Consider the following 25000-nt stretch of genomic DNA (forward strand, 5'->3'; position numbering starts at 1 on the left):
GTACATTTTCTCACTTAAAAAAAAAAAAAAAAGAAAAGAAAAGAAGAGATTGTATGTTTGTGCCTGTCTTCAAATAAAGAAAAACTGGCATTTAGGAGAAGTCGAAAAGGCGAGAGAGAAATGTTATATACATTTATTTTCCCCTGTGAAAACCCTTTGGAGGGTTAAATCTTAACCAGGCTGTACGTGCAAATACCTGTTGCACACGAACTAACAAATTAACAGCAAGAAACCGAGTTTGACAGGCACTCCGAGGCAGGCTGAAACATCTCTGAAAACAAGCGTCCTCCCCAGTGACGGAGCCGCATCCAGCCCCTTCGAAATGCTGTTTTAACACACTCCCAACTCCCAGTTTCATGGAAAGTCAACCCATCCATGATAAATACATAGTAAATAATTCTACACATATCATGTTCATTTGCATGTGAATTAACCCAGTTTATGGCCAAAAAGGCAGACTTTGTCAGTGGGTAGAGAGTGCACAGAAGACGCAAACAAACTGTATGGGCAGGGAAGAGCTGCCCACAGTTGAATATTTGTCACATTTCTGCACCACTTGATATTAATACATGCTGCGCTTCAAATGAGGTTAAAATGATGATGACATCTCGGAAGATCTCTGTGATGGTAGATAGAAATAGAGATATAAGAACTTATATCTTCCTTTTGTATTTGCAGTTTCTTCCAGGTATAGATCTCGCAGTGTCTGCTAGCTGATTATTTTTTTTAAATATGGAAAAAAAAAATAATCCATTTTTATCACCCGAATGCTCATTAGATTTGATATTGGGAAAAGCCCTTCATTTACTTTGAACAAATAGTTCTGTTTTCCACCACTCGCTGTCATGTTTAAAGTAAATAAGTTCTCGTCCATCCAGCACCGCTGAACTCATTCAGTTGCCAGAACAAAGCCATTGTATAGAGGTCCACAACAGCCCTTTTCTCTCCTTCCCTTAGCAGGATCTTCCCTGTTCCCGCAGTGTGCTCCCTAGCTTTGTAAGCAATTCAATAACGTGCAAATGCTAAAAGTGTGCGTGCTTATTTCACAGAAGAAATGAAGGAAGATTATGACACTATGGGGCCTGAAGCCACAATTCAGACCACGGGAAACAATGGTACAGGTAAGGTATTGCATGATATGAGCATCGCTTTTCTTCGGTATCATCTAGAATTAGCTGTGCATGAAGAGAAGGAGTGACAAGACAATTTCTTGCTTGTTTTTGGTTTAACAATTGGGAAGCATTTACCTAATTTTCCTGTTTTTTAAAATTTTGTCCCCAGTTTGATCTCAATGGTGCAGCGACAAACTCATTCGGTGAGGCTCCTCGCTACCCCTCCCGTGCTCTGCAACGTTGCAGCCTCTAACTCCTTTTAACTGCATCCTTGTAAGCTAATAGTTTTCAGCAGCGTGAGGAGACGTTTTCCCAGCGAGGGTGAATATAGTGTAGTTTAAAGTAGCCGGACCAGGATACAGTAGTCTTTTAATGAGAGAGACTGTACAAAGGGCTTGATAATGAGGATGGGGTGCACTCTTCTTGGCAACCCCAGATTCGCGTGGTGCACAGAGTAAGCTACTTCAGAGACTGAAAACATCTTTTCAGCAAGACACACATAAACCCCTTACATAGATACACAGACACACACACTTTAAATGCATATTTATGAGATTATTATGTTTCTGGCTAATCTTTTTTTTCCCCCCACTTTCCACATCTCTTTCTTTCCCCTCTTCTTAGAAATCAATACATTTTGTGGAACAAGAAAGGGGACAGAGGTATTTAGCAGGCATCATCTCTGAGCCATCTCTTTATTATTTTTTTTTTTCTGTAGCAGAGCAAAACAGCAAAAGGTTTCTGTTACTATTTTCTAATCCAAATGAATTCAGGGGTTTACCATGTTCTTTCCAAAGGCCACAAGGCCCCACTCCAGCCCCAGCACAGCTGAACGCCATACATCACCCAATGCTTCTTTTGCATTTTGTCACAATTTGAGATGGTGCAGATAGCCCTGATTTACACGGTTAAAAGTAAGAGTTTGCTAGTAGAAGTACATTTCTATGCATTCCATTATAAGATTTAGTTCATAGGTAATGCCTTCTACAAATATTACTGTAAAAGGTGGTACCTAAGTCTTGCAAGGATTTTATTACTCACACTTTCCTAAATGTTGGTAACACCCACATAAAACCCCAATGCTCTTATTAAGTAACACAAGAAATTTACTTTGTAATTCTTGAGGGGGAAAATAATAGGAAAATAAAACCATGTCACTGCTTTTTTCATCCATTAGATTTATTATGCATGAAAGGAGGGTGGCACCAAGGCACAGTTTATCATTACGTATATACTTAACGATGTTGCCATACAGAACTGGATACATACATATTTTAAAAGCTTTTTTTATTTCCAAGCAACGATAATAAAGTGACAAATTGTGCTTAGCACTTGGAGAAACAGGACTTTAAAAGATGTCTGATTCAGAAATAAGACTTGATGGTTATCTGAATTACCATTACCAGAGCCTTTGAGGTCCCCTATCAGTCCGTGTGACTTCCTTTGCACATATTTTCCTTACCATAACAGGCCTTGCCTCTTTCATGCTTGCAATGTGGTCTGCTTGAGGGGGAAGACTTCATGTCCTCTTAGCCCCTTCCCTCCCAGTATCTGATGGTCTCTGCTGCCTGCTTGACTTCGGCCTCACGGCATCTCTCGGGGGGGGCATGGTGCCGTCAAGCGCCCACACACGGGGCCAACACACGCTAACCCTGCCTGGGGTCCACGGGATGTCCTGCCTCTTCTGAAACTGGTTTTCTGGGGGAAAAGATAAGGGTTGCCCCTATGCAGCCTGGCGCAGTGCAAACTTGTGGTTCAGAAAGTGCTTTGCATTTAGGTGGTCTGCATTTAAAATGCAAAAGCTGCTCTGGATGTTGCACCTGGCAATTCCTTCCCCAAATGTCTTGTGCAAAAGTCCCAGCCTCCTCTTTACTCCAGCTGTTATTTGCTGCGATGGGCGGCTTGCTCAAATAACCATTACGAGTGGTCTAGTGCTTAATTCAGACCTTTTATCACTGAGGCGTTCAGAGCCACCTCATTCAGTGGAGGCTGGTGCCTAGAGAGGTTGGTTGGGTAGGGCATGTTTCTGTAATGGCTGCAGTCTCTGTAGTCACTTAAGAGCGATATCAGATTATTTAGTTGTATTAAATCATCTGATAAACTAAATGTCTTTGCTAGACTTTTCACCTTGAGAGGAAGATGCCAGGTGACAGTTAGGAGCTGTAGCATCCTTCGTGCAGAGTGAAAACTCTCCCGGCTTGCCTGTTGAGGCATCCCAACCATTATTGGGGGAGGAAGGGGAAGAGGTCAGTCCCTGAGCCAATGGAGATCCTTCCCGTCTATTCCGGGAAATGTTCAAAGTTTTCTTCTTCAGCCTCACTATAGGGTTTGGGCCCATCTTGAGTGTCAGGCCTCAATTTTTCCCTGCAGTTAGTAGGGGGATTTAGTAGTGATACTTAATAAAATAGCTGAGGTGAAGCTGAGGCTCGACCCAATGAAAGACGTTGGCTCAGCGACTCCATCTTCAGCGAAAGCCATAGAGCGGTGACCTTCTGGTGTTCAAGAAAGCCATTCAGGTCTCCCTATAGATTAACATGGGCACTTCCATATGGGCCAGGAAGGTTTCTCTCATTTAATACAACATGCCCCTCCCTCTTGACACCAGATCTTGTAGGGCTCCATGACCTGGGCTGAGCACAGAGATAGGAGATACAGCTTCAGACTCATTCACGTACATCCAACCAGCAAAGTTGCTGTAGGTCCGTGCAACAACTGTGGTGTATTTTTAGCATCAAATTAATTGCAGAACGTCATTAGTAGAGAAAGAAAACTAAAAAAAAAGTCTCTGTTATTAAATTATTCTGCTATTGTCAGAGTAGCCACTTCCTAGTGGGACTTAAAAAAGAAATCTTGTTATCCATACATTAATCAGCTGCATTTTAATAATGACCCATGGAGGTTTTATAGTGGAAAAGCAAAAGTGATCATTAGAGTGAAAATTTTAGTCTTTGGTCCTGCTAAATTAATTTGTAAATATTTCTGGGGTTTCTGAAATGGTTACTTGACAAAAAGGTGTTTTGCAGAAGGGGTTTTTAAAATGTGAATTAATACATTCCTAGGATTTATTTTATTGTACCTGTTATGGATATTACAACTGGGGTGTTTGCAGAAAATAGATTAACAAATTCCCTGTAAACAAACAGAAAAGAGAAATCCTGGTTTCGATTACAAACATCTGATAAGCGTCGAGTAAAGATCTCTTAATATAATTTAAAGAAGGGGGAAAAAAAAAACCAAACAAAACTTTTGGGGGAGGAAAACAGAAGTAAAACTTGGCAGGTTGGAGGACAGGCCGTTTTCAGGCTGTAATCTGTGTGTACCAATGGGGGCCTCTCACTTCCTGGCTAATGAAGGCTGTGGTTTTATTAGCTTTGTTTGCGATTAAGGGCAGCTATCACCATCTAGCAGGACGAGTTCCCACACAAAATAACGGGTCTCCCAAGCTCCTTGAACCTCTCTCTCACTTTATCTTGAAAGGTCCTAAATGCCTCCAAAGATAGCTTTCCTTAATGCGTTTTATTTTTATGTGACACGGCCACATCAGCTTTTGCAGCTGAAAATATTTCTGCTCTCCAGGCTCCAATAATTAATTAAAAAAAGACTTATTTGGTGAGGTCACCCACCGTAGATCTCGCTGAAATTCTTGCCTCGCAGGAGGGGATGTGCAATGTGTGTGCACTGTCAGCCCACGAGGAATCCGGGAACATGACTTTCTGCATGGAAAACAAATTAGGGCATGGGAGGGGGGAAGAAAGCCTTCCCCCCAGAAATCGAGGGAGAAACCTAATGGTTATCAGATGGGGCTTTTTAGTAACACTGGGTGAGCTTCCAGCCATGTCTGAATTGTCAGTAACGTCGCTGGTGAGAAACCAGATACACATGGTCACCTTTTGCTATTTATGTTGATCTGCAGTGTTGCAGCACTGGTTGTATTGTTTCAGTTAAAGATCTGTCAGCTTTTCCACTAAATCCTCTTGTTTTTAGGGGTTTATAATGTAGACATAAACATTTGCTTTAGCTCCTGGATTGCATGCACAGACATAGAAGCTAAATAATCCAGAGAATTAGGAAGCCCAGGCCAGTATTATCGCAGCAGTCCTTCACAGCCTGTGGGATCAGCCTCCAGATAGACTTGGGGGCCGGGAAGGAAGAACCTCATTTGGGTTTGAGTGTGGACTGAAGATCTTAATATAAACTCAGGCCTTGCTCTGTGGCTTGAATCCCCATCCCAAAATGCAGCTGAAAGCTCCAAAACCCCCCAGCCCGCCTGAGGGAGGAGAAGGACACATGGAGCCATCCCTCGGAGCTGTCCCATTCTTTCCCCTTCCTGCTCCCATATCTCCTCTGTGGAGAAAAGCTCTCTTTCCCTACTTCACAGGTAGCATTTACTGGGTCAGGGACTGAATCTGGCAAAAAAATGAGCTTGTTTTCCTTGGATCTATTGCTAAGCCAAGAGAAGGAGCGGAGATGAGGTAGTGTTAAGCCGGAGGGTGGATGATCTTGCAACAGTTGGAAGATCTAGGCATAGCAAGGGAATGAAAGGTCAGGTTTCTAATGTAAAAAGTAATGCCTCAGCTTTGTTCTGATAAATACAAAGTCACAAACATAGTTTGATGCTCTTGCGCATAAGGTGTACTTCACTGACCACCATTTTGTTACATTTCTCTCACAGCAACAAAATGGAGGTAAGGTACTCGGCCTTGTTCTCCGTACTCACACTCCCCTTCTCTAGAAGTTGCCTTTTCTTGGGGAAAAAAAGGAAATGTTGTTTCTTATGCTAATAAAAAATGATAACAGGAGCTACAGGAGGACCGAGGGAGGAGCTCTGTGGCGGTGTAATGATTCCCTACAAAACCACTGTGATAGGAACAGAAGTTTCCTTCCAAAAACGGGGTCCCATGCCCTGTGCCTTTTGGTCACTGTCACTAAAACACTGCAGAACGGTGGAGAAGCTGCTCAGCTCCTACAACAAACAGGGCATATTTGTCTCAGCCAGAGGATTTGGGTTTATCGGCTAAAGGGATGAGGTTTGCATAGACGAGTATCTACTTTTATCGATGACGGCGAGATCAGCGCTTCAAAGCAGGTGCTTTCAGGTTTCTGGTCGTGCCCCGGTCAGAGGCCACATCTCATTTTGACTGCCAGTATCACCCTGCACTGTTGAAGGGAACTGAGGCAAAGCATTTACCCATTTCTAAACACCAAGGAGCTGGTTAGTCTCTCATTTCCAGGGCTTACAAACCAATATAACCCTGTCGGGCCATAACCCCTTTGATTTCCATTAGTTTACTCCATATTGCTCCCTGGCGTCAATGAGGGGAGAATCGTGCCATTTAATATTTTACTTTTACATGAACTGTACAATAGTTTGTGGCATTGCCTCATTTTCTTATTTCACCTAAGGAGAAATACATTTAAAATGTAATCAATCATAAGCTGTTCTTTTCATTTACGGTCAGTTAAAAACAAGTATCTTTAACTCCCTGCCACCAACTGTGTCTTCCAAGACTTGTTAATAAAAAAAGAAAAAAAATAAAGAAAGAAAATTATCAGCTCCTTTTTTTCACTTGTATAGTTGTATTAATATTTGTCTACAACATCCCAGAGCTTTTTCTGTAGGCAGTGTTCATACATGGAGGAGAAAACCATATTTTTAGTAACAGGATGTTTTGTGGTTGAGCATATATTATGTTTCATGGACATTGCATGGACAATGAAAAATTGGGTTTACATTTAAGGAGAAGAAGGAAAACTCTCATACAGACTGTAAAAGTGGTTTTAGGCTTGGTATCCCTGTTATGGTCTAAAACATGTGGTTCTATTTGTAGAAATCTATGAAGTAATACTTTTCTTAAAACAACATATTGTCCCATTGTAAGTTAATTTTTCAGGCAGGAAAAAAAATAAAGGGAAGATGTTGTGAGCAATTCCCTTCTCATGCCTGCCATGGAAGAGCAGCCCGAGGCAGGACCTGACTTGGAGGAGAAGTGGTTGTGGTCTTTACTACCTGTAACTACCGCCTCCCACGCGGGGAATGTCTCGGGGTCTGTGGGATCCGGGGGCAGCTGAGCTCAGTCCTGTAGGTTGAGCTGTGCTCATGCCAAAAGCCGCGGGTCCCCCAGGAGCCCCGTGAAGGTTCAGGTTCCATAGATGAAAGATCACCTGCATTACCCAAGCCTCATAAACTTCTCCCGCTGCCCCATAGAGCCCATGTTCCTGTTAATTTAACTGCCCGCCCTTACTTCCATTCACGCTGGTGGAAAGCCCACATTAATTTTATTAGGAGCTGGAGCAAGACATGAGAGTGAGGAGCCAGCTGCAGCCCCAGCCCCGTAGCACTGGTACACCAGCTCAGGCTGTGTGTAACGACGCTAACCGACCCCAGCGCTCGGGGAGGATGCACTCAGACCCCCTTTCTTTTCCCCTTCTCTCATTTCAGTGAAGAACGCAAATTGCACGTCGGACTTTGAGGAATATTTTGCCAAAAGGAAACTGGAGGAAGGAGATGGGCATGCAGTCAGCATAGCGGAGTACCTGCAGCGCAGCGACACAGCCATTATTTACCCCGAAGCCCCTGAGGAACTGTCTCGCCTTGGCACTCCAGAGGCCAATGGGCAAGAAGAAAATGGTGAGGCTGTAATTCATTTTTAGCCAGTACCCTGACCTCGTGCAGCTGTTGCAATTATAAATGCACTACATGCCTGGGTGTTTACCTTAAAAATTGAAGAACAGCTGCAGCGGCATGGAATTTCATGAGCAAAGATTGGGGCTGTAATTTCAGTGTATTGTGATTTTTTAGTCAGCAAATTTGTATTATTTGGCGGGTGAACTGAAGAGCTGAATTTAAACGGGAGAAAAGCTGCTGCTTTAGTTGGGAGTTTGGGAGATTTTAATAGAGTTTTAATGCAACAAAAGACAGGGTAGCCGACCCACCGCTCTCCGATGCCTCGATAGATAATTGGAAAAGCGTTGGTAGGAAGGATTCGGTCAATGGCAGAAGTAACATAATGAGCTGGGGCTGGAATGCAAATCGCAGATTGATTGGGAAAAGTATTTCTTAGTTTTCCAGCCAGCGAGGTCTGCGGGAGGAGCGATGCCCATAATTAATTTCCTAGCGGGGTCCGGAGCGGGTCCTGCGCGTCTGCCGTGGGCGTGCGCGGGTGCCGGTGCCTCCCGCCACCGGTTGGAAGCCCTGTCCCTCCCTCTCGGGCAGCAGATTGCAGCGATTCCTCTCATACCATCCCGGGCAATCAGCCCATGAGCTGCCATTGATTTGCTGACCTTTTGGCCTGCCTCTTTCCCCCCCCTCCCCATCCTGGGGTGCAGACCTGCCACCTGGAACTCCAGATGCCTTCGCCCAACTGCTGACCTGCCCCTACTGCGACCGGGGCTACAAGCGCCTGACGTCCCTCAAGGAGCACATCAAGTACCGCCACGAGAAGAACGAGGAGAACTTCTCGTGCCCTCTCTGTAACTACACGTTTGCCTACCGCACCCAGCTCGAGCGGCATATGGTGACACACAAGCCAGGGACAGATCAGGTGGGGGGCTGGCTTTAAGTGATTTCTTTCTGTAATAACCCCTTAGAGAAACGATATTGCTTTGATTGGCAATCATTATTAATTTTTCATGGCATTTTGAAGATGCAGATCTTTTAATGGTAATAGCTTTAATTGAGGTCTAAATGATTTTTTGATGGTCTCTTCTAATATGATTTAATAGTCTTATGTTCACGATCGAATGAGTGTGTTAATTTCTAATTTAGAAATTTTATTTGCACTTTAACTTGACTTTAGTTTCGTTTTTATGTTCCTCAAAAAGTGAATGAAACTGTAGCATTTTAATTATACATTATTAAACATCTCAGCAATTTTAATTCCATTTTTCACCTAGTTTTACTTTGCAGTGTTGCAAGTAGGAGCTCCAAGACATACTAAAAGATCCGCTAATATTTTTTCATTACTTTTTGAGTAACCTTTTCAATCACGTGAAATTATGCGTATTTCGTATAATCGTTTGTTAAACATAATTACACATTTTCAGAATAGCTCTTCCTACAGTACATATAGGCTATTATTTGTGGTTGTGCCACTAACACATGCGTGCGCCAGGATCGCGGCATCGCTATCATTTGTGTAGCCCGGCAGATGCAATAAATCAAAGCAGTTTTTTCCTCAATGTGATGCATGTAATATTATCACAGAGCTGCATTTAAGGAAATGCTGCGTATCTCAGACAGGTGACTGAGCTTCCCTAGTGCTCCTAAACAGCCCGGCGATAGACCTGGGCCACAAAACTCTTCACATACCAGCGGAAAAACTACTCCTGTCCTCACCGGAGAATTCCTTCTGAAAACCCGCCTTATGGAGGGCTGTAATGGGAACTCAAATGGCGTGGTTAAAACTTAAATAAATAGATGTGTGCATTGTGTCAAATTATAAAGGCTTTATGCCGTATTTATTTTTCTTAAGAAGCTGAAAATCATGATCGGCTGTATTGGTCTTGGTAGGTTTTTCTCGGCGTAGCGTAAATTCAGTTAGGCAAACACACGTCTCCTGATCGCGCGATTTTTGCAATTAGCATTTTTAAGAGAACTGTATCTTTTGCTTGATCTTAAATCAATATAAATTATTCTGGAGTGGTTTCTCCTAGTCTTTCTTTCCCCGCGGCTTTTCTCGTAGACAAACCTATTTTCACATGTGTAGTTTTCCTAACCTGATCCACCATAAGGTTCTTTCTTTTGCTTCGTATCATTAAAAACACCGGGGGAATGAAAAAAAACCCACCCGCCTAGATATTTATCCAACGTAACCGCCTGAAATTTCACATGCAAGAGCGCGCTGGTGCTGGCGCATTATGAATGGTAGCTTTGGTGTTGAAAAGTCCCCTCATTTGCTCATGGCATTTACAATTAGTAAATTAAAATGATTGTATCATATTAACAGTGGCACAACTAAAGTTTATAGTAGTCCTCGGAGGGCGATGGGGGGAGACAAAACAGCTGTTGCTGTTTGTTTATGCAACTCAGCAACATATGAGCGCGGGTCCCTCAATGGCGCGCGGCGGGCTGGGCTCTGCTTGATCTTTGAAGGTTGCTGCTGTTTGAACAAACCTCCCTGTGTCCCATGTAACACCATCTGTCTCGCCAGGAATGTGGGAAGAGGCAGCACACCCTCGCAGTTGTCATACCGTTTCGGCGCTGCCTTTTTTTTTTCTTTTTTTTTTTTTTTCTTCTTTTTTTTTTCTCCCCTTTCCCCCCCTCCCTGCTCCTGCAATAGGCTTTTGTGTCGTGGCAGCCTGCAAAAGGCTGACCTCCTACCTTGAGCATCCAGAACGGTTGGCTGCATTATTATGAATATTATTAATTTATTTTTTTTTTTCCCTCTCCAAATTCAAAGTCACGGGGCTTTTCTTGCTTGTTGCAATAAGGTCAGCTGCCTTTGATTATATCTTTATGCCACTTTTAACTTTCAACTTTCCCTCACCCCTTAGAAGAGCACAGGGGGAAAACATGGCACGAAAGGTAGCTCAAGTCTTCCCTGCTGCTCCGTGATTTTAAAAAACATTTCAAGCAGCAGCTCACGCCGAAGACGCAGGCTCTTCTGCTTGATAATGAATTAAATCTCACACGAAATGCCACTAACGACAGTGTTTCTGTCTTCGCTACACACGCAGTAAACAGAATTTTTAAACAAGCGGAGTCCCACATGTTCAGAATCTGCTAGGAATATTAAAAGCCACAAATCTTCTTATAAAACAGTTTCTCTCATCGTAAGATACCTTAAAGCAACACATTTCTGATGAGAGACTTAGGAAATAATTCTAAAGCAAATATCGAATGCTCATGCGAAAGTACTTTCTCATTTGTTTCGGTTTACTGCCAACATTTTGATTTTTATTGCAACGCTGATGAGACAAATAAATGTACATGCAGACCTTTTGGTCCGCTTGATAAATTCAAAGCCACATTAATTTTGTTTTTGTTTTTTAAGCTAGAAATTCATGGTTTCTCTTGCATAAAATTCATGTCGGTATGGTGGTGTTTTTTTTTTTCCCTCCTAGCACCAAATGCTGACCCAAGGAGCAGGCAATCGCAAGTTCAAATGCACTGAGTGTGGCAAGGCCTTCAAATATAAACACCATCTGAAGGAACACCTGCGAATTCACAGTGGTGAGTAGCAGAGGTGCTGGTGTGCTCATTTGCATTTTGTTTAATTAGCTGAGTTTTAAAGACTGCTTAAAATTTACACAGTTCTGCTTCTGGCTTCTTGGAGCTACTAAGGTATTTCATAAGTGATATCTGAGTCAACCTCATTTATCACGCTGTTAATACCACGGTCGCGCTGAAAGATTTGGAAATAGTAAAGCTTCCTGCAAATAATATAGATGGTTTGTTCGGCAGTTTGAGTTCAGAAGCGTTCACTCATCTCTGTGCAGTCGGACCCTGAAGTGTCCATTATGTTTTCCATAACAAAAAGTCCCCCCAAGTGAAATACAGCTCGTATTCCCAGATAACGAGTAAGCGCAAAGCATCTCGTACTGAATGACTCGTGCATTTTGTCTCTCGTGCTTAGCGCAGCATTCAGGACACGAAATGCCACCGGGCTCTGTCCAGGCACAAACCCCCACCAGTGCTGACGTGGAGGTCCTAACATCAGGACTCAGTTTCTCATTTTCAGTGAAAATTCCTTTTTATTTTTTTGGGAGGGGAAAAAAAAGAAACAAACCACAAATCAAATTTGAACAGTGTGGATTTGGTTTGACTCCCTTCGCCACAGGGTACTTACCTGTGACTTGCAAAGGTCACTTTGCAGCCCATGTCACACCTTGACAGCTGTCACCAGCTGGAGGCCGTGGGTCCAAACTGACTTCAACACCCAAAGAAGGAGGAGGGTAAAGCAGTGGTGGTGTGTGGCCATATTGACAGAATTAATATTTTCCTCATTATTAGTCAGTGGTTACAGAGACGATCAGCTGGGTATCAAATGCAATCGCTTGCCATTATAGCAGCAACAATGAAAATTAACATTTGGTTTTAATTATCATTTTAGGTGAAAAACCGTATGAGTGTCCAAACTGCAAGAAACGTTTCTCCCATTCTGGCTCCTACAGTTCGCACATCAGCAGCAAGAAGTGTATTGGTTTAATCTCTGTAAATGGCAGAATGAGAAACAATATCAAGACGGGTTCTTCTCCTAATTCTGTATCTTCCTCTCCTACTAATTCAGCCATTACACAGCTGAGAAACAAGCTGGAGAATGGCAAACCACTTAGTATGTCTGAACAAACAGGCCTACTGAAAATTAAAACAGAACCACTAGATTTCAATGAATATAAGGTTCTTATGGCCTCACATGGGTTTAGTGCAACTAGTCCTTTTATGAATGGTGGACTTGGAGCAACCAGCCCCTTAGGAGTTCACGCTTCTGCTCAAAGTCCAATGCAGCACTTAGGTGTAGGGATGGAAGCACCATTGCTTGGGTTTCCTGCAGTAGGCAGTAATTTAAGTGAGGTGCAGAAGGTCCTACAGATTGTGGACAACACGGTTTCCCGGCAGAAAATGGACTGCAAGGCTGAAGAGATCTCCAAGTTGAAGGTTTACCATATGAAGGATTCATGCTCTCAAGCCGAGGAACAAGGAGTTACCTCCCCCAATATTCCCCCCGTGGGTCTTCCAGTAGTAAGTCATAATGGTGCCACTAAAAGTATTATTGACTATACATTAGAGAAAGTCAATGAAGCCAAAGCTTGCCTCCAGAGCTTAACCACAGACTCGAGGAGGCAGCTCAATAACATTAAAAAAGAGAAGCTGCGAACCCTAATAGACCTGGTAACTGAAGACAAGATGATAGAGAACCATAACGTATCCACTCCATTTTCATGCCAGTTCTGTAAAGAAAGCTTTCCTGGTCCCATTCCGTTGCATCAGCATGAGCGTTACCTGTGCAAAATGAATGAAGAAATCAAGGCAGTCCTTCAGCCGCACGAGAACATGGTTCCCAACAAACCTGGAGTGTTTGATAAGCAAACCCTCTTGCTGTCATCAGTACTTTCTGAGAAAGGAATGACTAGCCCCATCAACCCATACAAGGACCACATGTCTGTACTTAAAGCATATTATGCTATGAATATGGAACCCAACTCTGATGAACTACTGAAAATTTCCATTGCTGTTGGCCTTCCTCAGGAATTTGTGAAGGAATGGTTTGAACAAAGAAAAGTCTACCAGTATTCAAGTTCCAGGTCACCATCACTGGAAAGGGCCAGTGCCAAGGTGGCGCTGGCTGCCACCAACAACACTCCCACTAAAGACTCTTTGTCAGCCAGATCTCCAATAAAGCCTGTGGACTCTATAACTTCACCATCTATAGCTGAACTCCATAACAGTGTTACTAATTGTGATACTCCTCTCAGGCTAACAAAACCTCCTCATTTTACCAATATTAAACCAGTTGATAAATTGGACCACTCCAGGAGCAATACTCCTTCTCCTTTAAATCTTTCTTCCACATCTTCTAAAAACTCCCACAGTAGTTCTTACACTCCAAACAGTTTCTCTTCTGAGGAGCTTCAGGCTGAGCCTTTGGACTTGTCTTTACCAAAACAAATGAAGGAACCCAAAAGTATTATAGCCACAAAGAACAAAACGAAATCTAATAGTGTAAATTTAGAACACAACAGTGTTTCTTCATCATCTGAAAACTCAGATGAGCCACTGAACTTGACTTTTATCAAGAAGGAGTTTTCTAATTCAAATAATCTGGATAAAAGCACTAACCCAGTATTTGGTATGAACCCATTTAGTGCCAAACCTTTATACACAACACTTCCACCACAGAGCGCATTTCCCCCAGCCACTTTTATGCCACCGGTCCAGACCAGTATTCCTGGGCTGCGACCATATCCAGGACTAGATCAGATGAGCTTCCTACCACATATGGCCTATACTTACCCAACTGGAGCAGCTACTTTTGCTGATATGCAGCAAAGGAGAAAGTACCAGCGGAAACAAGGATTTCAGGTAAATTGTTGCAACTGTTTTCTTTCAAAAGGCTAGAATTTAGTGTTTTGCGATATGTCCCCTTACAGAAGAAGCAGCCCAAAGTCATAATCAGCATTTCTGACAAAATTAGCAGGGTTGATTTTAGTCTGAACTTGCAAAAATGCAGAGGGGTAGGAAAACAACTTGAAACTACCTTAGGACCACCTCTACTTGGATTCAGAAGCAGTAGCAATACATTTGACTAGGCATAATGCTTATGTTTTTATTCTGTTAAGAGCTCAGTTGTTCTTTATGAGAATTGTATCTAAATAATAATGTTCATGAAAAATCCCACCCTGCAATAAAATAAGAAGAAAAGGAACCTTTGTAGGGAGACTGATCTCTGCAGGGGTCCCCTCACAGTAAGCATAACTACATTTCACCATGTGGAAAAGGAGCAGTGGGAGACCTCTTGGGAAGCACCCCCACATTCGGGCGCAAAGCCGTAGCCCTCTAAGCTGAGGTCCATATGGCCTCGTAGCAGCTCTATCCCATTGAAAGGCTTCAAAGCTTCCTTCGTGTTTTCTGGGGGACTGCTGGCGCACCGTGCATGGGAAAGACACCCTCTCTTCTCATTAATGTCTGGGGGATGAGAAATGTTGACGCATTGGTTCACCACAGCCCCTTCGTTCAGCCCACGTACTGCCCTTCCCAGACTACCAGTCTTCTAATCCCCACCAGTCACCCGGAACAGCTTCGAAAGAACCCAGGGATTATTATTTGGAGAGGTAGCAGTTAGGGCCCTTAATCGGAGACAAAGTCTTTCCATGGACTCATAATCTGGGTCAGCACTTCTTCGTGCCTGGGTACAACCATTAATCCTTTTCTCAGGTCGTCCCAGAGTCAATACACGAGTAGCAAAGGATTTCACTGCTTGAATGCCTCCAGCAAAGAGCTGCTCAACAGAAGTCACGTACTTTTATAGCTTTTCGCTGGGTGTATTCAGATATAATGTACAGAGTTTAGTTAAATGAGATTAACTGATTATAGATTAATTTATTTTTTTTTTTACATTTGTGCATGTTCCCCTATGTCCTATTACGGTCTATTAGTAATTTTACTGACTAGTAAATGTTTTATAGTTTCAAATGTGAAAATCAGGTATGGTTTTACATTACAGGCTGTAATCCCTCTTTGCACAATAGGAGCATAAATAGCACTGCACCTCCATAACAGCTGTTCCACTATTCCGACTTACAGTACATCTGCCCTCTTTGTAAATGTATTTAAGCCTATTTAATCTTCTCTAATATTAATTAGTGCAAACCTAGTCTAAGAAAACTGAACTGTGTGATAGCAAATGGAAATGTATGTTATCATGCAAGTTTGCACTCTCTTTGGATCAAGACAAAATAAATATCAAGAAATTTAATAATTTACTGATCCACATTCATTATTGCTTAATGCTGAAGGCTGTTTTAACATAGATAGAACATTGATAAAAAGTGTTATTAATATTCCCTATTTCAAATTACAAAATTAAATATAAAAATATAGCTTGAGGCCTTTAGTCGGGAGACATACATTTAAATGGATTGCATAATAATAACATTTGTACCTAAATATAAAATTCAATTAAAACCTTTCTACAGATACGGAATATATCCAAGTTTCAGTGTTTTGAAACGAATGATCTCTTAGCTGTTGTTTACACTTACCCCGGTAGAACATTACGATACCTTTTGCCATCCATGAAGAGCCTCCCCTTTGTATTTTCTGCTCCTTCAAAATGTTTAGTCCTGATATGACAAATACTGCCTGCTTGTGTGAATCATATTATTGCAGAGTGCTCAAAGACAGAAAGTTGGTTCGAGGCACAGAAGTAGAAGGCTCCTCATTGTTCCCACAGCTCCCATCAGCTGTGGTTTTGTTAGAACGGGTTCCTAAGATAAGAGGGACCACCATCCTAAGCAGACGTGACTTTAACTTTTCTGGGGTGGTTGGTTCCTCCGTGGGAAGGAGCGGTGGTGGAAGTGGGTGTCGCTGACGGGTGGTTCCCTCGCAGGGAGAATTGCTTGATGGAACCCCAGACTACATGTCCGGCCTCGACGACATGACAGACTCTGACTCCTGTCTGTCCCGAAAGAAGATCAAGAAGACAGAAAGTGGCATGTACGCGTGTGACTTATGCGACAAGACATTCCAGAAGAGCAGTTCCCTGCTGCGACACAAATACGAGCACACAGGTAGGGCGGCCGCGCGTGCCGACGGGAGGGCTGGGGTCCACGCCACGCACTTCACAGTCGTTCACGGGTACGCTTGTACAACGAGAGGTTTGGAAGGTGCTGAGGCTTTCATCAGGGAAGAAATAATAGCTTTTTGCTCAGTTCAACTTATTTTTAATCTGTTTTTAATGGTTTTTGCTTGGCAAAGGGCGGCTGGATGCGATGGGGTGAATCTCGGCAGGTGCTACGCGAGGTGTGGCGCTGAGCACGGTGGCAACTGTGGCACTCGGCATCTCGCAGGGCGAGCCCCCTTCAGATAAGGCAGGCCCTAGCACTCAGAAAGATCTGCAGCTTGGTCAACAGAAAGTCTGGCATGGGAAGGAAGAGTGACAGTGTATTCCTCGTTTCTTAGACACTATCTGACCCAGCACCATTTAATCCAATAGAAAAACTTCCACTGACGTTAGCAGTGCAAGAGCTGGCTCTGGCCGGGTTATCTCAAAGTAAACAGCTCACGGGGGTTGCTCTCGCCGTGATTTTGCAGGCCAGCAGCGCAGGCAGGTTGCATTTCGCTTTTTCACTTCTCAGTTAATGCCTGGGGAAGGTTTCCTTCTATCCCAAATAGGAGCTGATTTTTGTCTAGTTCAAGGAAGCTTGCCAAAGCTCACCACGGATTGTCAGCTTAAAAAATACTTCGGTTTGAGAAAGACCATCTATCACACCTATGCTGGCCGTGGTTCCCCTTGCAGGCAGTGCTCCCTTGCTCGCTGTCAGCCAGGACAGGCGTGAGCCTGGAGGTGGAGAGCTCTCTGAGGGCGATGCATCGGCTCAGCGTGTTTCAGTTAGGGGAAAATGGGACCGGAGCTCCCCAAATAATAGAGATATCAAGTTATGTTAGACAAAGGGAATGTGAATTATCATGTGAATTGTTGTGCAGCAGGACATAAACCAAACTCCAACTTCCTAGAGTTAGAAAAAGCTTACTCAGGAGGAAACTTTCCTTAACTTTGAAAGCTGAGTCCCACTTCAGGAAATGAAGCAAGTCACATCATCCTTCAATCTCACCATGTGACGGTAAAAACCTTATACTTCTCTATTAATACATCTTCCAGGCCGCACATAACCATTTGGCATTTCACATGCGAAAAACTTACAATTCAGAAGTGGACTGTGCCTTTAAAAGAAAATTCTTGACTTTGTTATTTTTCCTTTTTATACTTTTCTTCCAAAGCTTAAGCTAATCCCACACAGGAAAATAAAAAAGGAAGTTAAAATACATGTGGGATTAGGAAAGAAAATTAAAAGCAACGTTTTGGACTAGATCAGCTAGTTCATTGGTGGAATGTGCTTCCCACTACATTATTCAGATCAAATTGTTTATTCAGTAGAAGAAGCTTTGAAGGCTTTACGTCCCTGCACCTTTCCTCTCCTGAATGATTTTATTACAGCCATCTGCAAACATTATGGTTTACTACACTACTACCGTAAAGCTCTTATGTTAGAACTGGCCTTCATATATATTGGGATCTGGACATATGGTTGAATCCCATAAAGTTGGTAGTCCATAAGGTCGACAGACATATGGTTGAAAGGCTGAAAATTTGACAAGCTGAAATGTGTGCAATCACCTTGATTTGCAAAATAAACTGCATTTGTAAAAGCAAAAATATGTTCTGGTCCTTAAGTAGCCCTGGAACCTACTGCCTCGAAAAATACCACACAGCTGCGGCGTAGGGACTTGTCTCCTTCTTCTCGCTCTGTCCCTTTCGGCTTCTCAACTCTACGTCCGTCAGTTTTATGGGGCTCAGCCTTATGGTCCAGAACATGTATACGGTGTCATATTTAAAATGCAGCACATCATCAAGCACGAGCGAGGCATTTAGAGACAGGAAGGATGGTCTTGTGGCGAAGGCACAGGCGCTGAGGCTGAGAGTGCCGCACTCTCTTCTGCCTTGCCACAGACTTCCTCTGCGAGTAGCAGCAAATTGCTTCATTTTTCTCTCACCTTCGCCCATCTTTGAAATAGAGGGAAAAGATACCAGCCTGCCTCTCCGGGGTGTTCTATATCTTAATTCATGCAGGCTGAAACCCTGTGACGGGACTCGCTATATAAAGTGTGAAGCGGTATTAAGGACGCGATTGCTTTTATGGAGCCTCTACACATCACGCTAACGTTAGAGGTGGTTGGGAGCTCTGAAGACCTTGGCTGGGCTAGCCTCCATAACTCATTCACAGCCTTCAGGAGGCACGCTGCACTGGCACTTTGGCTAATGGCCTAGCATGCATCTTAAGTGAATTTCAAATTAATCTGATAGTTTTTGGAAAAAGCTTGTAATCGCATTAATAGCATAGGTGCGAAACTGCAGCCTGTGTTCGGTGGAAGGAACCGAATTGAAAGTAAAGCCATCCTCTGCATTTGGGGTTGTTGTAAGAGTGGGCCCAGATTTTTCAATCAAATTTTAGAAATGTAAAGAAGAGAAAAAGCTTCTTTTCTGTGTGTGTTGCTGTTTTCTGACCAGCTGATCACAATCCCTTTTTACTTCATTAAAAACATATTTTAGGAGGAATTGGAACACTTCCTGTCTTTCCTGAAGAAGCACAAATAGTGGATGTTTTTTATACTGATGTCCTTTTTCCTATGTAAAAAAAATCTATGTGCTTTTGTAGGTCTTTTTCTCTGATATTTCAACAATCAGATTTTTTTTGTCACCACTTCTTACGGTGCACATACCTACTGCAACCAATGCTAGAACAAAGGTTAAAAGAGTCAGACAGAGGCCACGTTCCTGCTTTGCAGCCCCTAAAGAGATACCCCAGAGAAACTATTTGGAGCAAAAAGTTAACATTGACATGTCAAACAACACGAGCTGGCTTAATCATGTGCAACACCAACTACCTAAACGAGAAGAGAGGAATGTCGTAGGTATTGTGGTGGAGCTGAGTTTCCCTGCCAGGGCAAGAAGAACGGGATTTGGCTGGTTCTTGGTGTCAGCCCAAGAACTTTTCATAGGACCATGCAGCCACGGACCCAGAGGTGTTCTGTGATTACCTCTGTGTGCTGTGCCTGCCACTGCTTGAGCACAGTAGAAAAAAGGGGAACAAATTTCACAATCCATATTTTTTAATTTATGCAGTATTAGCTGCATTTTGCAATAGCTTCTAGCGTCATGTGGAGAAGGAAAACTCCTTGTGTTACTGCAGTGAGTGAATTGCATTGGTTCTGGCTGAACTGAAATTCAGTGTAGAGGCCACCGCTTGCTGCAGGACCAAATTCTGCCGCGTTAATCTTGGGGCGCCATTTAATTTTAAAGGAAGTCACGTCTCCATTTTAGAGTTTGATCCTTTAAAACCAGAGGATGCAGCACTGTAATTTGGGTGCAGAGCATGGCAGGTGGCCCAGGAATTCAGCGCTCACATTATTTTCCTGTAGAGTCTTATGAACCCAACCTAACTTTGGTCAGGCTGAAATTAGTTGAGCAGATACGGCTTCATTTGCACACATCTAATCTCGGATTTCTCCAAGCTGCTTACCATAAAGTTCGAGGCACTTTCTTTACTAAAGGCGAAGATGATGATTGCCTTCATGGCAAAGCATTGGCGCCACTTGGCCAACAAACCGCCTTTGCGTTGCAGATAGGGAGGGAAACCAGTAATGGGTAAGTCAGCAGGAGAACAAACAGAATGGAGCACCTAGAAAATAGGAAAATAGAGAAATATCCTGGCTCCTGGATAGCATTACAGCCCCTGCTTTGCTGTCAACACTGCCTCGGGCTGATTCAGGCGTAAGGTGAAGGTTAGCGTTTGTTCTGCCATCGTCAACGCCCATGTCTGCTACACACCAGCTTTATCGTAGCTTCACAAGGAAACTTGCAGCGTGCCTGCTCTTCAACAAAAGCTGGAAACAGTTTTTCAGAATCCTACCTAGAAATTTTAAATCCTTTCATTGTTGTTCTATATTACATCATATTCTATTTTATTACTTGTGTGGGCTGTCGAGGGCCTCATAGCTGTGCTAGTGCTTTCATCCTTTCCTTTTCCACTGTATATTTTATTAAGACCTCTTTTTTATTTTTGTAGCTTTCATGCTGATGCAAGCACTAGTTTTATTTCCAGATTGATTCTGTAAACTAAATATTGTTCTTGAGCCTGGTAGCAAATCAGCTCTCTCTGGCTAGTATTTTGAATTCCCAGCTCAGGAGTTTTCTTTATTTAGAGCTTGATTCATAAAAAATTTACATGCTATTTAAAGGTTATTTTTTCTTGCCTTACACTGATACAAGTTCAGAATTCCCCATTTTACACTCAAATAAAGAAAAAAAAAAAAAGGATATATTCTATGCTTGTGAAATTTGTTCTGTAGACAAGGTCTCCCATTCAGAACGGAACAGGTGCAGCTTGGGCAATTATACATAAATGGCATTTATCTTGCACCTTTGACTGCTTCGCTGTGCTCTGGCCACTGATCCATCTCCATTGGGACTACATCTAACATCCAAACCCCCAAGCAGCTCAGAAGAACGGCCTTTAAAAAATAAAAACAAACTGTCACCAAAAAATGTTTCCTCTTTTCCTCCAAAGAGTGGGATTTCTGTTTGGCCCCCTCCCATAGAAAAAAAGTCCCACCTGCCTCAGGCAAAGGATGGGTGATATTTAGTCTGGGTCCAGTGACAGCTTATGATCTGATGTCTTATGACTTTTATACCACTGCAAATGGGAAACGCATAGCTTTTCAGTGAAAGACTTCTAGCCCAGGAAGATTCAGAGATTATAGTTACTGATAGAGAGGTTTGCTGTTGCTTTGTTTTAACAGAAATGCAATTTTAGAGACTTTGAAAACAGATTAGCTACAATTTCCCCTCTGTAAATTGAGCGTGAGCCTCTGTGGGAACCTCTTTTTGCAGATGGTGGAATAAAAAAAAGCCTGAACATTTCCTTCAGATATTTGAGAGAGATTTATCATTTAGTTTCACTGCAAAATGTTAGCTTCACTGCAAAATGTGGCGTCTACATCGGGCATCCACTTGACGACAAGTGTTTCGTGACCCCTCCTGTGAGCTACCTTGGGTACTTCTCTCCCAGCTCCGTCCCCCACGAACGACACAGGTCATCTCACATGAGACTGGGTAAATCCTGTACGGTGGGATGGTCACATCTGCCTCCTTTTGATCCATCTCTACTCCACTGATGTTACGATGCTCTGTGATGATCCTCTTACTGTGTATGAGCTAAACAGCTGATAAAGCAGCCAGGACTACCTACAGTTGGAGATCCTCCCCATCTATCTACAACTGGAGGTTCTCCTCATCCACCTACAGGTGTAGACTTCTCCCCATCCCCCTACAATTGTAGACTTCTCCCCATCCCCAGTGTAAAATACCTTATTTCAGCTTTATTTTATGGCCTACTAATGCACTGTAGGGATTAGGCACTTTTTCAAATGGCTGAAGTACTGGGTTTTGCACACGGGGGAAAAAAATAATTCTTCCGCAAATGTTCAGAAACCCGATACATTTAAAAACATATTTCAATTAGTGTTGTAACAGCTGCACGCTGCATGCTGCTAAGGTATGTTGTGTGGTGTCTGAACAAAGAACCTTGCTCAAGCTGTCATGTTCCCTCAGATCAACACTGAGTCCTTGATAGGGGTGTGGTAGAGTAAGTAGCTCTAGTACAGCCTTTTTAGTAATAATATAAAAATAGGAATTATTTTAATCCTCTCATTTCTAAATTAATTTTTAAAATATGGATGATTCGCTACCCGGCTACCTCTGTGCTGGCTGGGGGGACGCTCCAGGTATCAGGAGGCGCAGCTTTGAACGAACGCTGTGTGTAAGGGATGAGGAAAGCAGGCAAAGACTGAGGGACCAGCACATCACCCAGCCTTGGAGAAGGACAGGTGGAGGCAAGGCTGGATGAGAAGCAGTGAAGGTGGCTGAGTTCTGTTTGAGGTGGTTGACTTCTGTTTGAGGAGAGGAAAAATGCTGGGCAACTGCATGGAGCACAGCTTGTAGAGGAGGGAAATGTGGGGTGAGAAGGGTGTAGTGGGCATCAAATGTACTGTGCATCAACAAAATCAAAATTTGAAGTGATGGAGAAGGAGCGGCATTGTGGAGAAGTGGAACAAGACAGGGGTTGGGCTTGTCGATGTTAGGGAAAAGTAAGTCAGAGGGAGGGACTGAGACAGCGTGGGCAGGGGTTCAGTCAGGAGAAGGACACAGAAAAAGGGTGCTGAGGAAAAGCAGAAGGTCTACAGGGAACAAAATTAGCAACGATGGAGATGCTAGCAAAGGGACGGTTGCGTGTTGCTCCGAGTGGGCTCAGCAGGACAGCTGGGATGAGGCGGGGTGCAGGCAGGCGTAGCTGGTGCATCCAGCTGGGTGGTTGGTAGCACTGGGAAAGCTTCTACCTCACCCGCGAGGGTTTTCTTCTGGCAGCACTGGGGCTTGAAGAGTGCTTAGATCGCGAGTGCATTGGGATTTTAAGCTAATTTAAGTAACTGACTTGATCATGTTAAAACCTCCCCAGCTAAGACTGTGGGATTTCCCTATCGTGTCAAAACCTGGGCTCCCAATGGCAGGTGGGGAACCTCCTGGCTCTGGATTCAGTGCACCCCCAGGCCAAGGCTGGAGGTTCAAAGCCAAAACACATGTACAGCTCACAGCCCAGAGTTTTTTTCAAGCTTGACTTTCAACCAACAGGTTAAATTAGCAGAAATGCGTATTTAGGAAACAGATCATAAAAGCAACACTGCTATAATTCAATATATCAAGCTTGAATTTTCAATTTTACTGTAAAGGGAAATAAAGAAAAAAAAAAAAAAAAAAAAAGAAACCCTGTGTGTGTGCAAGCTTAGGAAACTCTCCTACGAAGAAATGCAGTCTGAGTCCCAGTTTCCAGGCATCCACTAATTTCCCTGTCACTTAGATTATTCTATCTGTGGTTTCTCCTGTATTTTCCTTCCTGCCAGATCTCCCCTTCATTTCATAACATACAGTTTTTGGCTTCCTTGAGCATTCGTTAATCACACCTTATTAAATGTGAACTTTCACAGTGGGACTTGAAGCTAGCTGTGACTAGATCGGGCAAAAAAATTAGCATATTCCCTGGTATTCATTCCTAGCAACTTTGCTACAGAAGTGAAATTTTTTTAAAGCCTGACTTTCCCTGCTCTCGAGTCCCAGCTGTGGCTGCAGAGGAAAAGAAAGCAGATCATGTTCATAAAGGAGCAGAAACTTTTTTTTTTTCCTTTTCCTGCTGGATTTCCTTCCGTGCTGGTGCTGCCAGCGATGGTCTCCCATCTTCCTGGCCCGTCGCTCTCGGTTGGGGTTTTCTCGCCTACCCTCGACCGTACTCTTCCTCTCCCTGCGCTAGCTGCTTTAAGAATTAACAGAATACCACACTTTTACAACTGACAGGACTGGAGGGCTCTGGTGTGAAGTTTATTCCTGTTCTGGTCACATGCCACATTAGCTAAGTATGATAAATACGCCCGAGGAATCAGGCCAGTTCACTAATAAGTTCCTAATGATCTGCTCTAGCAACGAGACATACAGAGCAGGGTTCTGCATTTCAGGCACCAAATACCAGCTTTTTTGTACGCGTAAAAATAGCGCAAAATATAAAATAATGACCAGTTGGCACTGTACCCACCTGCATGGTTGCACCATGGAGCACTCTGAATGAATGCACTCTGGAGCGTTCAGTTGAATGACACTAAGATTATAATTTGACATTTTGAAAATCTGGCTGAAGGTACTAATGTTTGATTTTATTTTTTGCCTTCTGCAATCTAAGTTTGGTGATCGGTCTTCACTAATTCCAATCTTTGCACCATATGTTATGTCTGGATATCTCACGGTTGCATCATGCTTTGCCGAGTTTTGTCGTGTGGTAGCATGCTGACAAGTATTTTTTGTCAGCTCTATTTTGGAATTAAGCTTTCAGTATGGCAGTTCTGGAAGGTGTTGAAGGCATTCCTGTGCTATTTGTGGCCTGGGATCAACCAGATGTGTTTAGGCTTGGCACTGGTTTTGAGTTTCAAACATTGGTTCGAAACTGCCTGAAATGCCAAAGGAAATACTGTTTTCTGCAGCTTAACACTACTTTAGCACTCAGTGAGTGGCTGACAACATTTTATTTAGAAACCCCTTATGCTTCTGTGGCAGATGTATATACTTGTGTTTGCTCACGTGGTGGGGGAAAAAGGTGTGGCGGTCCTTGAGGGCTTCCCCTCCCAGGTGAGGGCTGGGGGAGAGGCCCCCTGCGGTGGTTTGGTGTGGGTCCAGCCAACAGCGAACCCTTTATGGACTCAACGAGTCCCAGCTCCCCACGTTGCTGTCGCTAGACCCGCAGCGTGCGTCGGGCACAGCCCAATGTGAAGTGCGATGGGCTCGCCTTGGTGGGGAAGGGTTGCCCAGCGGTTGGCTTGTGGTTGCGTCGCGCCATGGGCAAAGGCACAAAGATAGGATGTTGGCTTCCTGCTATTCACGAGCAACGTACACAAAGAAAACTTTAAGAAACAAAGGTCTTCTCTACAGGCTAATCTCTTCAGCGAGGGGAGGGGGGAAGAAATAGGGCGTGTGTATGATGCTGTCAGCAGAATTATTTATAAATAGGGATATTTTTCGAACATTTTCATGCGTGTCAGCTGCTCGCTAGAGCTGCCAGTTTTCCATTGATGC

At 43.4% G+C, this 25000-nt stretch overlaps 1 protein-coding gene across 2 annotated transcripts in view; it reads left to right on the plus strand.

Annotated features, from left to right (window-relative positions):
* The window catches only part of ZEB2 (zinc finger E-box binding homeobox 2), a 115678-nt gene that overhangs the window by 88398 nt on the left and 2280 nt on the right, over positions 1-25000 (plus strand). For both annotated transcript variants that reach the window (XM_064450995.1, XM_064450996.1), the window contains exons 4-9: positions 1050-1121; positions 7552-7740; positions 8439-8653; positions 11175-11283; positions 12164-14133; positions 16160-16340. In XM_064450995.1, coding sequence (XP_064307065.1) covers positions 1050-1121; positions 7552-7740; positions 8439-8653; positions 11175-11283; positions 12164-14133; positions 16160-16340 — 2736 coding nt within the window. The remainder of the gene's footprint in view (positions 1-1049; positions 1122-7551; positions 7741-8438; positions 8654-11174; positions 11284-12163; positions 14134-16159; positions 16341-25000) is intronic.

Source organism: Phalacrocorax carbo, chromosome 5 (genome assembly GCF_963921805.1).
Source record: "Phalacrocorax carbo chromosome 5, bPhaCar2.1, whole genome shotgun sequence".
NCBI classification, from domain to species: Eukaryota; Metazoa; Chordata; class Aves; order Suliformes; family Phalacrocoracidae; genus Phalacrocorax; species Phalacrocorax carbo.